A 15,481-nucleotide genomic window follows, 5' to 3' on the forward strand; every position below is an offset into this window, starting at 1 on the left:
ATAAAATATGAGTAAGCTTAAAACCCAAATGCTTTATCGTTCATAAATGATCTATTTATAGTAAACAATAGTTTCACTCTACACATGGAAAACCATGCCCTCGGCTTTTCGTGCAGTGTAGGTTATTATACAAGGAAAAATAACAATACTTGCTTTTGATATAGAACCTTATCACACAATCAAAATGTTTCAAAGCGCTTCATAGGATTTACTGTAGAGTGCAGTGACTGGGTCTGGGTAGTTTATTGGGGAAATGGATAAATAGCCACACAGATTAATGTAAAATGTGTTACTTTGACCACACCTTGAATGTTACGTTGAATTCCAGGCTCTATGTTTGCAGACAGACAGATGTTTTAGATTAGAAAGGATGTGAAAACTTGTAATAGCTGCTGGACTAAAAGGAATACTGCAACCACTGATAAAGAGTTGGGTGGGGATTTGTTACAAGGGACATAAGAATGTTGCAAGATGAGAATTTCAATGGTACAGCATTAGATAAATAGCTACATTAAAAAAGAGCATAATAATAGTAATCCTTGCATTTTTGATATAGCGTTTTTCACGTCTTCTAGACGTCTCAAAGCGCTTCAGTGAATTGACTGCATATTTGTGGGAAAAACTCCGCAGCCATTTGCGCACAGCAGTGTTCCACTAACAGATATGGATTGAAATGACCGATTTATTGTTGTTTTTTTTTCTTGAGGGATTATTATCAGACGTGTGGAGCAAGGAAAGTTGCACTAAGTTTTGCTCTGCCGGGAAACGAACTTGTGAGGCGAGTGCTCTAACCACTGAGCTACAGGATTCCACTGATGGGATAATAGGAGATCTTAAAGATATATCTAATCTACGTTGCGGATTCTAAGAGCGAATTAGAAAGGCCAAACGGTTTTTCATCCCTAAATCCACAGAAAGATGAAGGTGAGAATCAGGAAGAAGATATAGAACGAGGGCAGAAATGAATTAACCCTTTAATTGTCAATGAACAAGTGGGAAAAGTCTCTCTGTATCGCCAGAACGATAGGAGCAGCAGGTCACAGTCACATTGAACTGGGGGGGGGGGGGAGCGGTGAGGTGGGGGAGTGGGTGGTGGTGAGGTGGGGGGGGGAGGCGGGGAATTGTGACAATTTCTGATCAGTGAGAGCACAGCAGACTGCAAGCCCATGAACATGCAGCACGGAAGGAGGCCATTCGGCCCATCGTGTCAGTGCCGGTTCTTTGAAAAGAGCTTCCAAATCAACCCCACTCCCCCCAAAGCCCTGAAAACTTGCCCCCCCGCCCCCCCCCCCCCCAAATAACGATCTCCCTCTCTCTTAAAACATTGCGATCGAATCAGCTTCCACCACCATCACAGGCAAACGCATTCCAGACCCCAACAACGACAACTGAATTACGTTGCATTTTGCGTCGTGCGTTTCGGACCCGAGCTGCGGCGGTGGGGGGGGGGGGAGAGGGTGGTGGGGGGGAGGTGGGGTTCGTGATCGAGGAGGGTGGGAGGACGGGGGTAGTAGGGGAGAGAGATGGGCGATCGACAGATAGTACGGTCGAAGAGGAGGGTCTGGAGATGGGTCTTGAAGGAGACAATGGTGGGGGTGTGGTGGGGGGGGTCGGAGTGGGCTGAAGGCCGGTGGCCCGCCAATGGCGGGGGGGGGGGGGGGGGGGGAGGGGGGAGGGGAGAGGGGGGAGAGGGGGGAGGGACATGAAGCAACAACAACAACAACTTGTAGAGATGGTGTTCGGTTCTGAGAACAACTTGTGGGGGGAGGGGGTGGGGTGGGGGGTCGGTTTATTGCCTGAGGGGGTGTATCTGCTGCTGTGACACTGACCAGTGACCTCTCTCTCTCTTTCCCGCCTGAACCTCTCAGGGGACACTTCACTGACCTTCGCTGTTGTACTTCCGGGGCGAGAGGTCAGTACTTCCGGTCGGGGGCGGGGCGGCGGCGGCGGCGGCGGCGGCATGGCGCGGGGCCGAGGGCCTTTGGTGGCGGTGACGATGCCAATGGCAATGGCGGCGGCGGCGGCTCTTTAATCAACACCAACACCGGGTGCGCGCGGCTGTAGCCGGTAACGCTGAACCCCGATTCTCAGCCTTCACTGGAGAGGCTCCCGGGGCGGGGAGAGAGGGGGGGGGAGAGAGATGGTGGTGGGGGAGAGAGACGGGGGTGGGGGAGAGAGACTGGGGGGGGGGGTGGGGGGGGGAGAGAGACATGTGGGGGTGGGGGAGAGAGACATGTGGGGGTGGGGGGGAGAGAGACATGTGGGGGTGGGGGGGAGAGAGACATGTGGGGGTGGGGGGGAGAGGACGTGGGGTGGGGGGAGAGAGACGGGTGGGGGGTGGGGGGGAGAGACGGGTGGGGGGGGGGTGGGGGGAGAGAGACAGGGTGGGGGAGAGACGTGGTGGGGTGAGACGGGTGTGGGGGGCGAGAGAGGTGGGGGGAGAAGAGTTGTGGGAGAGGGGAGGGGGGGAGAGGGTGGGCGGCTACAGTGACCCCGGTCCCGGGGCCCGGCTCATTCATGTCTGTCAGTGACTGGCTTCAGGCCCGGGGCGGCCGCGGAGGGGCAGAAAGTCACCCTCACAGGGGGGAGAAACCCGCCTCTAGTGGGGGCAAAGACTCCCCGAGAAGAGGCAGAAACCCGCCTCCGAACGGGGTAGACATTCATGGCCTCACGAGTAGAAGTGCTGAGGTGGAGTGTTTTTTTTTGAGTCGTCACCGGGAAGGTATGAGTTACAGCAGTTATGTTGTGACCTCCGGAGACCTGAGAATACTTCTTCACTATACGGTGTAGAATAATAATAATAATAATAATAATAATAATAATCCTCGCATTTGATGCAGCGCCTTATCACGTCTTCCAGACGTCTCAAAGCGCTTCACAGGATATTACTGTAAAGTAAATTGACTGGATATTATGTGGGCGAAATGTATTCCGGCTGTAATCACAGACCCAAGTTATTCCAGCGAGAGGTTCCAGATGGATTTTTGATAAATATTCCGTCTTTCGTTGTGACCTGTTTCTTCAATCCTTGCGACACAGCATTGCACCAAACCCAGTGAGAAAATTCCCCCCTCTCCCCATTTCGTTTGTGCGTATTGAGCTGAGGAATCATTGTGCTTGAGGTGGTTTGCCATTGTTGGCACCTTATACTGGAATCATAGATCAGATATATTGTGGGTTAAATGCAGGATCGCACGATCTCTGCTCCAACAAAGTATCTGAGCCCCAGCCTTAGAGGACTGCTCTGCCTTCCCCAACTGGATCAGCGGGAATTTTCTTTTCGTTTGCTGCACCAGCCGGAGAACAGAATGTTACGCTCAGTTCTCATGAGCTTCCGAATCTACAATTATGCGGTGTAATAGGAGTTATGTGCTCCGGGATGCTATCCCACTTGAAGGGCGTTATATAAATGCAAGGATTTGTTGTAACCTGTCCTCACTGCTATTTGGAGTGACATTAGCCGAATTGATTTAGCTTATTTACTCTTTAAGAATCACCAAAAAGAATAAAGGACCTGAAGATTAAAAAAAACTCTCCCAACCCACTGTGCCAATCGATTCTAATGATAACAACTGCCAATTTTATAAAGTACAAACAGGCTCGATTTCAATTTCTTTAGGTTTCTATTCACAATGATGGAAAATGATTGTGAATTCTTCAGCACTCCACCCAAGAAGACTGTTCGATTTGGTGCAACTGTTGCAGCAACCCTAAAGAAGTTCAAACAGGTGAGAAAAAAGGCCATTAACAATTTTGAAAAAATGTTGACGTTGTCTAACTGCAGATTTGGTTTAAAAACATTTTTTCTCTCTCAGGGAGATACTGCTGATTATGACTTGCTGATGCGTCAACTGGTTGATCCAGAAATAAAGGTAATTATGTGCATTTGTTTTCCTTTTTTAAACCATTTGAGTGGTGAATTTGCGATGTTGCAACCCTAGCTGTTGTAATTTTATTATTATTCCCGAGTGAAGTTTAAATAGTATTATTAATTCTGAGGGGCGAAGTGACAGGGTTCACATCTAAGAACATAATTCGTTCAGCTTCACAATCTAGTCTAGACTGAGTACCATTAAGTCTCATCTCCAGTAGATGTAATGTTCCTAATGAAATATATTTTGAATCATCTTGGATCTAGATCATGTGTAATAGGTTACCAGGAAGGATGTTTGAGGGCATAAAGTATTTTCACACACATTTTATTTATGATTTTTTTCAGGATGCCCAGATGATCAACTGGCTTCAGGAATTCCGCACTTCTGTCACTAACTTGACAAAAGATTTTGAGTATCTTGTCGGCCAGATATTGGTTAGTTTCTTTTTTTTTAAGCATGAAATGCATGGGGAACAGAACGTTCTGCTCAGTTCTTATGAAGTTGCTTGTTTTAAAAGTTTATATAATCCTTTTGCTGTTAGCTCATATCAAGAGATGAAACAAAGCACATGAAAGAAAACAATTGACTATACAGAATAGAATTGCCTCATTAGATTTTTTTTCTGATTATTTCAGAAACTGCCATGGTTATCTCGAAGCCAAACGGTGGTTGAGGAATACTTGGCCTTTTTAAGTAACTTAGTCTCAGCTCAGACCTTCTATCTGAGGGCATGTCTTCGTATGGTGGTATCCAATTTTGTACCAGGTAAAAAAAAAAAAAATTCCTTCCCAATTTTCACTTTTCTTGTGCTGCCTTGTACTCGTGCTAGTTAACGATGGCAATGTTGTTTGATTCATACTGTTAGCTTGAGGGCTGTATTTTAATTGTGTATGTAGTAGATTGGTGGGTGTGTTTTAGCAGGCATGCTATGCACAGAATGCCACAGAGCTACTGGCAACAGTACTGGGATTGAGGGAAAGGTGAGATTGTGGGAAGTAGAGTGAAATCTCGCAGCTGAATCACTAGTTGGGGGGCTGGGGAGAACGGGATTAATTCCATTGGACTATTTTTCCCTGAATATTGCTTAAAACTGTTTCGAAAGCTCATCAATATGCATCTATTTCCTTGCAGGGAGAATTATTATCCGAGAAAATGGTGTGGATATCTCTGACTCGGATGATGACGATGAAAGTAAGTCGAGTAATATGTAATCAATGGCATTTGCAGTTTCTGGCATTGTTGGAGTTGTCGTACTTTGGATGAGATGTTAAACTGAAATCCTGTCTGCCTGTCAGGCGGCCTTAAAGGTCCAATGCACTATTTGGAAAGAGATGATGTCCCGGCCAACAACGTTTATTTCATTAATAGGTCTTTCTCTCGTTTCTTGATATTTCTTTGACTTAAAAACCTAGTAGAAAGTGCTAACTGAAAGTGCTAACTGTCACATTCTTCCTGCACAGGTATTTCCAGAAATTTTGACGTTTGCCATCGAGCTCTACAGCTGATAGCAAGATATGTACCTTCGTAAGTACACGTCAGTGTTTCAATTTCCATTAAAACTGCAATGATAAGGAGGTTTGGGTCTTTATATTTAATGTACTTATATGGCTCCACTGCTTAATTCACTTCTGCCTCCCTATGCAGCCCATCTTTGGGTCAGATTGGGTGATTGGGTCAGCCAGCATGATGGAAGAGAGAGTTTGTGCAATACCTATGGTTTGCCAATAGATGTCCATTCAGCTGTAGTTCTGGAAGTCAGGTCCTTCATCATAGATAGACCTATAGCGGTCAGTTTTAGATTTCTGTGTTGAATTCTCACTCTGAACATTTTAGATACTTTTTTTAAAAAAATGAAATTTTTTAAAGTAATTTGTTTTCAATTAATTATCAATCTGCTTTAAATCGGTTGTTTTCATAGGCAGCAGTGCTCAATATCTTTACATGTGTAAAATAGACTTGTTCAATAGTTAATATTTCTGCTTGTCAGCTCCACCTCACCGAGGATACTCCTGGTACAGTGGTACTAACGCCATTGGACGTTTGACCTTGGATTGGGTGCATTTTTATGTTAAAATTGACGCTCCCTCTGCCCCACACACTTCCTACCAACCATGAATTGTTATACAATGTCCAGGTGTCTGTATCTGGGATGTAGACACGACTGTATTGAACTTAATTTCCACAAAGCTACTTTTTGGTGTTTTTGTGGTAATTTATGACTGAATATATTGTATGCTTCAAACTTGTCATGTGTCCATACCCTCCTTTTATTAATCTCTCAGTTTCTGTTACCACTAATGTGCCGCCTCGATCTTAAGTGTAACATCACATTGTTCTGGTTTCTGATGCATGAGGACTTTGGCATCATTTATTGGTTTGTTCAAAAATACTACCCTGTTTGGGAAATTGTACATATTCATCATGCCTACATTCACAGTCATTTGGGGATTCAATTGAAACATTCTTCTAATCTCTCTTGTCAGAACACCACAATTTCTGATGCCAATACTGGTTGAAAAATTTCCGTTCATAAAGAAATCAGGCAGAACTCTGGTGAGCAAACTTTATAATCTAGTCTTAACACCCCCATAGAATCTACTATTTGGTGAAGCATTTTTAGAACCGCTTTTTATATTAATCCTAAAATAATATACATATATAAAAAAAGTACAGAAACACTTTAATAGTCTTTTGTTCGGGAGGAAATACATATAACATTTTAATACCTTGTAAAAGTGGGAAGAATTGTTTTAAAGCTGGTTGATTTTACCGTTCCTGCAGTCTCTTATCAATTTGTGCTACTTTTTTTCTCTCTCGCCATAACTTTTCTTCTCTGCCTAAAACAAGTGACATTGCTGAATAAACAAACCGAAAAGTATTCTGTTAGCAGGGCTTTTGGCATTCTGAAAAATACAGTTGAAGTGAGTTAAGGATTCTTTTTGTGTGACGTTAAACAGACACTGAGCCAGAACTTTGTTACCGATTTTATTATTTATTTTCTCAGGAATGTTATGTGCACAATTTACTGCGGATCACTGTGTATTTCCCATCACTGCGCCCAGAGATTTTGGAACTCATTGTGGAAAAATTCCTTAAGTTGGATGTAAGTATACAAAGTATACATGTTGCTAAAACTTCAGTGATGTGACACCCAGGAGTTGAACTGAAAAGTCTTCCCTGCTCCCCCTCCCCCCCCCCCCCCCCCCCCACCCCGCTGTAAGTGCGGGTTGATTGTGGATATGACACACAGGTACTGCAATCCTCATCACCTACAGGAGTCCTGTAGCTCAGTGGTTAGAACGCACGCCTTGCAAGCGAGAGACCTGGGTTCGATTCCTGGCAGCGTGAAACCTTGGGCAAGTTTCCTTACTCCAGACACCTGATAATAATCCTTCAAGAAAATAATATAAATAAAACTGGTCACTTCAATCCACAACTGTTTGTGGGACACTGCTGTGCGCAGTTGGCTGCCACGTTTTGCCCACAAATATACAGACAATTCACTTTACAGTATATTCTATGAAGCGCTTTGAGACGTCTCGAAGACATGAAAAGCGCTATATCAAATGCAAGGATTATTATTATTATCTTTCACCATTGTGTGTCTGAATAACATGTGTCAACTGGGGGTGGGTGTGGGGGGGAAAGAGTAGTATCACAGCATCAAATGTTTTAGAATTGTTAGTTGGTGGTGTTACAATGTACATTTGCTTCACTGTAGGCGAGTGCCCCACGTAATAGTATTGAAGATGCAGAAGAAGCTGAGGCCAAAGAAGAGTTCCCTACATTGGCAGAGGAAGGCCTCTTTGATATGGTACAGTGTGGTTTCTTTTATGCACCCAAGGTCATCATTTGATTTTTCTTGCGTTCTCTGTCCCTACTCTGTTTGTTGGATCAATGGAGGTTTGGATTTTCTGGAGCCATCATTTTGCGTGCCAGCGATGCAAGCTTTCTGCACTGCCGTTTGTTTTCCAGGATGAGGATGAAGAGAAGCAGAAGATCCATCCAGTGGCACCAAATGACGTGATGGTTCATCCGGTGGCTGAACGGTTGAATATTGTGATGGCTGTCCTGCTGGCTTACATAAAGGATGTCTGTTTCGTCGATGGTACGAAAGATTGTCTGTTTTTTTTAGTGTTGTAGAACTTTTGCATTTTTTGATACAGTATGAATGAACATCCTCCATGTGGTTCTTAACCATCATTCGTTATACAGTAAACTCCTGATAACTGGACTCTGGCTTAACTTGTCACTTCTAAAGTGAACATGCTGTCAATATCCCGGGCTGTGTTTACGTATGCCTAACTTATCCCTCCTGGTATCTCGTCACTGAGCCTTATTCCCTTAAAGTGATAAGTTGTCAGGAGTTCATTGTATTTCAAATGTAACATTTTAAAAAACATGTATTAGATGTACAAGCATGCAGAGTCATGTATCATTCAGAGAGGAGGAGGGGAGGGAAACTACCTAATTGAAACTTTATATTTTCACAGACAACAAACCTGTACTGCCTGCAAAGCTTCATTTTGAAATTCCCTATTTAATAACACAAGATTAATTATATATATAATATATATATACACACACACAAAGTAGATAAAACGCCAACCTGCCTTTTTGAGAGTTATATTCGAATACTGTAATAACAAAACAATATTGAAAGGCTGAGGGGAAAACCTTCCATTACTCAGTGGTTTTTTACCTGTCGTGTACAAACAGATTGTCAAACTGTAGTACCTAGCATTCGGAGTACTTAGCTCTAGCTTTGCTGTGCTTTTAAATGCTAGCCTGTTAACTTGTATTGAAACTTAATTGTGCCATAAATGCTTGGTTTATTTGTATGTCAACAAATGTGTAAATGATTTGACTTTTCTTGAAGGTGAGTTGGAGTTGACCAGGACAAAAGACCTGTACCGTGACCTGATAGTTGTGTTTGATAAACTGGTCCTTCCAACACATGGCTCCTGCCACGTCCAGTACTTCATGTTCTATATCTGCAGTTTTAAGCTGGTGAGTGCGTGAACAGAGCTTTTTTTTCCAGAGAAAAGGCAAGCCAATTTTTTCTCTCATATCTTTGTGGAAAAAATAACGATTGTGACCAGAGAGTGTTGCCTATAGAGAAATGCCTTCAGCGTGAATGTTCTTCTTATGTTTGTTGTAGAGCATTTAAATAAACAAAGAAAGTGTGTAACCCATAAGAAATCCCAGATTTGATTGCTCTCCCAATAATCTGAGGATCCCAACATTTCAGAAATATATACGTGGCTCTGTTGACAGAACAGAGTGAGTTTCTGGATACTAATCTAAAGCTACCAGTTAGTGTCCTGACCAAGTAACAGTTCAATATGCACAATTTACAGTATATTAAATAATTCTGTTTGTAAAACTTTTCCAGTCTCAATAGACTTGAGAGCCTCGGGTCTATTTGTGAATACAATACAAACGTTGATGGGAAATAGAATCTGAATGTTTACTCGGAACACAGTAATGTTCTTGCAACAAAAAAAAATACTGTTTCAGTTTTATCATTGCTTTTTGCCAGATGTTGGCAGAGGCTTTTCTGGAGCATCTTTGGAAGATCTTGCAGAATCCAAACAGTCCTGCAGTAATAAGGCAAGCAGCTGCTGGATATATTGGTAGCTTCCTGGCTCGAGCAAAATATATCCCTATGGTGTAAGTAATGCTCAACAAATCCTCTCACTTTCTATTATAACTTGTCTGTTTGTGTTACCTATAAAACAATCTGTCTTTTAAATGTGCAAGTTTAACTGACTCCAGAGGTTTTGTATAATATAGTTTGGTGGTCCTTAGACATAAGGCAACAACTCTCCAATACTTACAGGCTCTGAGACGTACTTGATTAAACATGCCTTCATCACAGGGGGTTCTGTTCACTCGGTGTGATGATTTAGTGAAAATAATTAATGTTTAAGTGGATCAGAGAAAGACAGGATTAACATCTGAACCAAAAATAGAGAAAATGATATAATAACTAATAGTAAATTTTAAATTAGGGGATCACACTGTAGGCACTATAGTTGGTCTCAGTGACTAGTCAATAGGCTAGGGAAGGGAAAAGGAAGCCCCCGCCTGATTATTGCCCAGTGACCTCTGTTGGAAAGAGAATGCTTATGTACTTTGGGGGAAGGACAGGATCACTTGCTGATGCTCTGTGGTGTAATTGCTTGCTGACTCTTGCTCTCTGAGCTCACACGTGAAGAACGACTGCTTGGGTGAAGTATTGGAAAGTTGTTGCCTGTGGATTTGGGTCCACACCAGTTGAATTAAATAGACTGTGTGCAAGAGTAAATACATTACTAATTGTGCTCCACACAAATCTGGGCGGGGGTGGAAGGGAGCAGAAGAGAATTATTACATCAAGGTTTCACATAGTTTGGTTTCTTTCTCTTTATTAGTACTGTGAAAGCTTGTTTGGATCTTCTGGTTCCCTGGTTACACCACTACATCGACAACCTGGATGCTGGAAGCAAAGCTTACTGTGATGTGTATCTCCACGGGTCATTCTACTCCACTTGTCAAGCTGTGTTCTATGCCTTCATATTCCGATGTAGGCAGCTGCTAGAAGGACATCTGAAGAAAGGTGATGAAACTCACCATTTAAGTTATTTAGTGTCTTTTAAGTTATCACTGAGTGTTCAAATCAACTCTTTGAACGTCCACGAGTAGAGTTACAATAATAAATTGGTCATTTTTCAATCTACGACTGTTTGTGGGACATTGCTGTGCGCAATTGGCTGCCGCGTTCGCCCCCAAATATACATTCAATTCACTTTACAGTGTGTTCTGTGAAGCGCTTTGGGACGTCCTCCCGACGTGAAAAGCACTATATCAAATGCAAGGATTATTATTATATTTCATGGAGGCAGTGGAACTTGTTAGAGCGCTATGCTGTGGATTGAGGTAGGCAGAGTCGTGCTCCGCCATTGTCAGACGCTCTGGGACGCTACCCTGCGTGAGGGGCGCTATATAAATGCAAGTTGTTGTTGTTGTAGGATGTGTGTTTGAACCTGTGAATTCAGAGACATTCAATCGATCTTAGTCATGTTGCTGGCGGAGGGGGCGATCTAATGGGAGGTCAGGCTTTCCTGCTACTTCCTCTTCTCCTATGCATTTATACATACAGTGAGGGAGGAGAGAGGAAGAATGAGAGATCTTGTCATCAAGGGTATGTTATGGGTGTCGGGTGGGGAGAGGTGGCTACGGGAAATGGCTATGGCGTGAGAAATGGCGGAAGAAAGAACACGCTGAAATACTGCAGGCTGCTGGGCTGTAGAGTTTGGACGTCTCTTTGGGAGGAGGGTGATGTCTGCTCTATCTGTTCTTGCGCATTTTATTACCATTTTATGGAGTGTTATGTCAGAGCCTGGAAAAGCAGGAGTTTCAACGTGCAACTCCCTAAACTTTGCTTTTGTCTAGTATTCTTTTTAAAGAAAGGCATTAAGTGAATTAGTGTAGTTAATGTAGTTAATTTTGAGCTATTTAGTTACATTTTGTTTGCTCTTTTGTGCAGGTTTGGCATACTTGCAGAGTCTGAATTTTGAACGTATAGTAATGTGCCAACTGAACCCACTAAAAGTTTGCCTACCTTCTGTCATCAACTTGTTTGCAGCTATTACAAGGTGAGTATTATTGGATGCTGGTAAATGACACTCTGGCATATTCATAAAGAGTCCATATCGTCACTTGTATTTAGCTCATGTTTTAAGCCGATATTATGTGTAATTTAATTGAAAATATCATTACCACCCAGTTTGTAATCCATTGTTGCCTAATTGTAAATGATGAATAAGATCTCATATTGACTTTGAAATTTACATCACACAAGTTAAAGGACTGGTGAAATTTGATTGTGTTTGTAAATTAGCAACAAATCATACTACTATTCAAAATGTGATTTTCTGTTGAAATGACAACGATCTCTTCAGGTATCATTTTAGGAACTTTTTTTGTAGAATCATATCTTAATGTTAAGTGCTGTGTACTCAGAATACCTGAACTCCTTCTGTGTGTGGTGTGTATTATCTGCATACAGGTTTCAAAAAGGCAGATAAGATGGACACAACATTAACACCATTAACGAAAGGGAATCGTTTTCCTTTTGCAGGAAGTACCAGTTAGTTTTCTGTTACACTATAATTGAACGAAACAATCGTCAACTCTTACCTGTGATTAGGAGCAGCGTTGGAGGTGACTCTGAGCAGACGTGCACCAACCCACTTAACTGCTTCTTTCCCTTTGATCCTTGTGTTCTTAAAAGGTTTGTGCACCCACATTTTTACATTTAAATGGAGTATAATGATTTTATTTCACATTTGAATCGTTCTTTCAGTTTTTTTTCTTTTTCTTGAAATTTATCTTTAATCGCACTTGGAATACGTTTGTATAATTAGCTTTTGCAAAGCTTCTCTGACATGAGCATGTTGAATTTTGTTTCGAGTCCTCTTTAGTTTAAAATAACTCTTCTGAGACCTAATTTGGGAAATTAAAAGCATATTAGCTTCTGAATGCAGTGCTAAACTGGGGTGGAGTTGAACTTCAGTGCATTTAGTGTCAGCTAAATGATGCTTTGAGATATTTGATTATTGATTTTTTTTTGGCAGATCAAAAAAGATGATCGACAGTCTTTACCAGGTTTGGGAAGACTTGAGCGTTCATGAGCTTCAGATGCCACAGAAAGTTGTGAAACAGGTGAGCATTAGATATTTTCTTCAACAGAGTATTGGTTTACCACTGGTAGGCACTGGAAAAAGAAGTTAGTGGGTTTTGGTATGATAGTTTGTCCCTTCTATATGCCTTCTTAAGATGGAAGGTCAGAAATGTCTGGGTTGCAAACTCTGATCAGCTGGAACCAAGCCACTCTGATGTAACCTGATTTTCCACCTGATGATTGCCCGACTCCTCATAATTGTCGCACACTGATTTGAATAAGGGAGAGGATTTGAACCCATTGGTAAGACATGGTGTAACAGAAAGGGAACCTGATGGGACAAGAGTCGGTGTGAGTATAAAACACAATTAATGTTCATCCTTTCTACTGATCTTTAGAATACCGCTGAAGATGAGGAGGACGACTTCTTAAGAGAAGAAGTTCCTCAGAACGAAACAGTTGTTGCAATCACACCAAATTCTTTTGAGTCCTACATGCGAAGTCCAAGCAATGTAGACGCTCCACCCGATTTGTTTTCACATCGGCACTAAATGATGGAAATGTACACAGTTCTACTTCCAATGTGCGGGTGCAGTTCAAAACAAACTTTCAACACGCCTGCTCTCATCACTAAAGGACGTAATGTATGAAAATACACACGAAAGACTGTTTAGTGACCCTGGTATATTGATGTGGGCTTTTGTCTGGATTCTATTGTTATTTCCACTTAGCTACTCTGTAAATATATTTGTACATTTGTGCATAGTTATTGGCTTTTGTAAATCTGACATTATTCAGTATACTTTTTGTTTTAAACGTTTATAACCGGAATTATTTTTAAATCAGTTTCTAGACTGCCATTGAGAAATGACATTTATGTTTTTGAATGAAGACTGACTTTTCTAAATTACTGACCATGTGCTGCAAGGAGTGTGCTCAAGATTTTTGACCTTAGTTTCCATATCATCGTAATTATCTTGGATTTTTAAAGTATAGTTTTGTATACTTTTAAATTTATTTTTGGAGAGCTGAAGTGTTTTTGATATGAGACATGTCTTTCTCTCCTCTCCTTTCTCTCCTCTCCCCCACACTCCTAGTTTTCAATTGATTTCTGCTATTTTCTTTTGCTGTCTGTGTTTCTATTCATTTGTTCATTTGGTGGGATAAATCTGAGTAAATTAATTTATTTTATATAAGGGTCAGAACCTTTGTCAGCTGCTGAGGAATTTTTTTTTTTTAAACGAGTCCTCACCTGAAAATAATAGGGGCTCAAAGCTAGCTTCCAAACCATAGCCAAATCCTTAAAAGTCACCATTCTTCAACAGCTCATCAGGTGTCCCAGTTTGGTTCCCAGGCAAAAAAGGTAAGTTATACCTACTCGCCCTTTAGTTACTTTGGAGTCGTGTGGGTTAGTGGTCAGAGCACTCGCCTCTCAAGCGAGAGGTCCTGGGTCAATTCCCAAGTGGGGTAAAACGTTTGGCAAGTTTCCTTACTCCACACCCCTCTGTTTACCTAACAGTAAGTAGGAAGACGGTTGTTAGTCGATTGGCGGATTGCTTTTCCGTGTTAATAATCCTTTCAAAATAATTTGGTCACTCAATCCACGAATGTTTGTGAGACACTGCTGTGTGCAATTGGCTTCCGCATTCTGTCCACAGAATATACAGTCAATTCACTTTACAGTATATTCTGTGAATTGCTTTGAGACGTCTCGAAGACACTATATCAAAGGCAAGGATCATTATTTTATTATTATTACTTTCACTCCAGCTTTATATCTAGTGATTATCTCAAACCTTGTTCCGTAGCCAAATGCCACAGATGAACAAAGTGTTGCTTACTATGTTGCTAACATTTTTAAGAGAAGGGTGTGACAGATATGGAAAGTTCTTATAAAATGGTTGGCACAATATTTCGAGATTGCACAACAGCAAACTTCAGAGTTGCACAACCTGGGCGTGTTACAGAATTAAAATTATTTAATGTGATCCATAATTTTATGATTTCATTAACTGTCAATAAAATGTTTGGATCTAGATGTTCTGTCTGGTTCTAAACATATGCATCAGTTCTGTATTCTCTCTGTATGTTCTCTAATTTACACCAGTGCTTGATGCTATGGCAGCTATTATGTTTGTGTGTGTGTCTATCTCTGTCTCGAATTCAAGATCCTCATCCTCACCTACAAGGCCATTCACGGCCTCGCTCCCTCCTACCTCTCCGACCTACTATCCCCCGACTTACCTGCCCGTACCCTCCGTTCCTCCGGCTCCGGACTGCTCCACATCCCCCGCCCCAACCGCCCGACCATCGGTGGCCTTCAGCCTCTCAGCCCCGAGGCTCTGGAACTCCATCCCCAGTGCCTTCGCCGCCTCCTCCCTTTCCTCCTTCAAGGCCGGTCTCAAGACCTTTCTCTTTGACCGTGCCTTCAGCTCCCCTCTCGACTCTCTACCCCCACCTCACTCCCTCCCTTCCCTCCCCTCACCCTGACCGTTTCCCCCCAATGCTCGGGTCCCGACCCAACTGTCGAGCGCCTTGGGACGTCCTCCCGACGTGAAAGGCGCTCTATCAATGCAATCTTGTTGTTGTTGTTGTCTTTGAGTGTGTGAGTGTCTGTCTCTGGGTCTGTGGGCGGTGCTGGGCCCTGAAACCTAATTTTCTCCGCAATTACCCCTAAAAATTTCCAAATATCTGGGGGGGGGGGATAGGGTGGTGGGGGCAAATCCCCCCACATTTTTCTATTGCCCCCCAGCTGATGCCCTGCCTGCTGGCACACTGCATGTGACTTGAGCTGTCAATGCCCCGCTCCATCCAACAGGAGGCGCTGCGGCGCCCGCTGGCTGACGCTAAGGCGGTCGTTCGCCGAGCATTGTGGGATATGTAGTTCTCGGGCGCGACGTTGTGAGAGGGAGGCGGGGGGGGGACACGGACGTGACTA

The 15,481-nt window shown here is 42.7% G+C and overlaps 1 protein-coding gene across 3 annotated transcripts; it reads left to right on the plus strand.

Annotated features, from left to right (window-relative positions):
- The first annotated feature begins 1,940 nt into the window (after positions 1-1,940).
- Positions 1,941-14,611, plus strand: rrn3 (RRN3 homolog, RNA polymerase I transcription factor). 3 transcript variants are annotated; one of them, XM_042341199.1, is made up of 18 exons: positions 1,941-2,122; positions 3,618-3,728; positions 3,816-3,872; positions 4,220-4,309; positions 4,511-4,640; positions 5,007-5,066; positions 5,336-5,399; positions 6,359-6,428; positions 6,880-6,978; positions 7,597-7,689; positions 7,851-7,983; positions 8,755-8,885; positions 9,418-9,548; positions 10,292-10,476; positions 11,407-11,515; positions 12,001-12,153; positions 12,497-12,584; positions 12,942-14,611. In XM_042341199.1, the coding sequence occupies exons 2-18, from the start codon at positions 3,633-3,635 to the stop codon at positions 13,092-13,094; spliced, it is 1,842 nt and encodes a 613-aa protein (XP_042197133.1). In that variant the 5' UTR covers positions 1,941-2,122; positions 3,618-3,632; the 3' UTR covers positions 13,095-14,611. The 3 variants fall into 3 exon arrangements, with proteins under 3 accessions (XP_042197133.1, XP_042197134.1, XP_042197135.1); XM_042341200.1 differs by having other exon boundaries at positions 1,941-2,067; positions 3,620-3,728; XM_042341201.1 differs by having other exon boundaries at positions 1,941-2,048; positions 3,620-3,728.
- Positions 14,612-15,481: the final 870 nt, after the last annotated feature.

Source organism: Callorhinchus milii, unplaced genomic scaffold (assembly GCF_018977255.1).
Source record: "Callorhinchus milii isolate IMCB2004 unplaced genomic scaffold, IMCB_Cmil_1.0 Scaffold16, whole genome shotgun sequence".
In the NCBI taxonomy this organism is placed as follows: Eukaryota; Metazoa; Chordata; class Chondrichthyes; order Chimaeriformes; family Callorhinchidae; genus Callorhinchus; species Callorhinchus milii.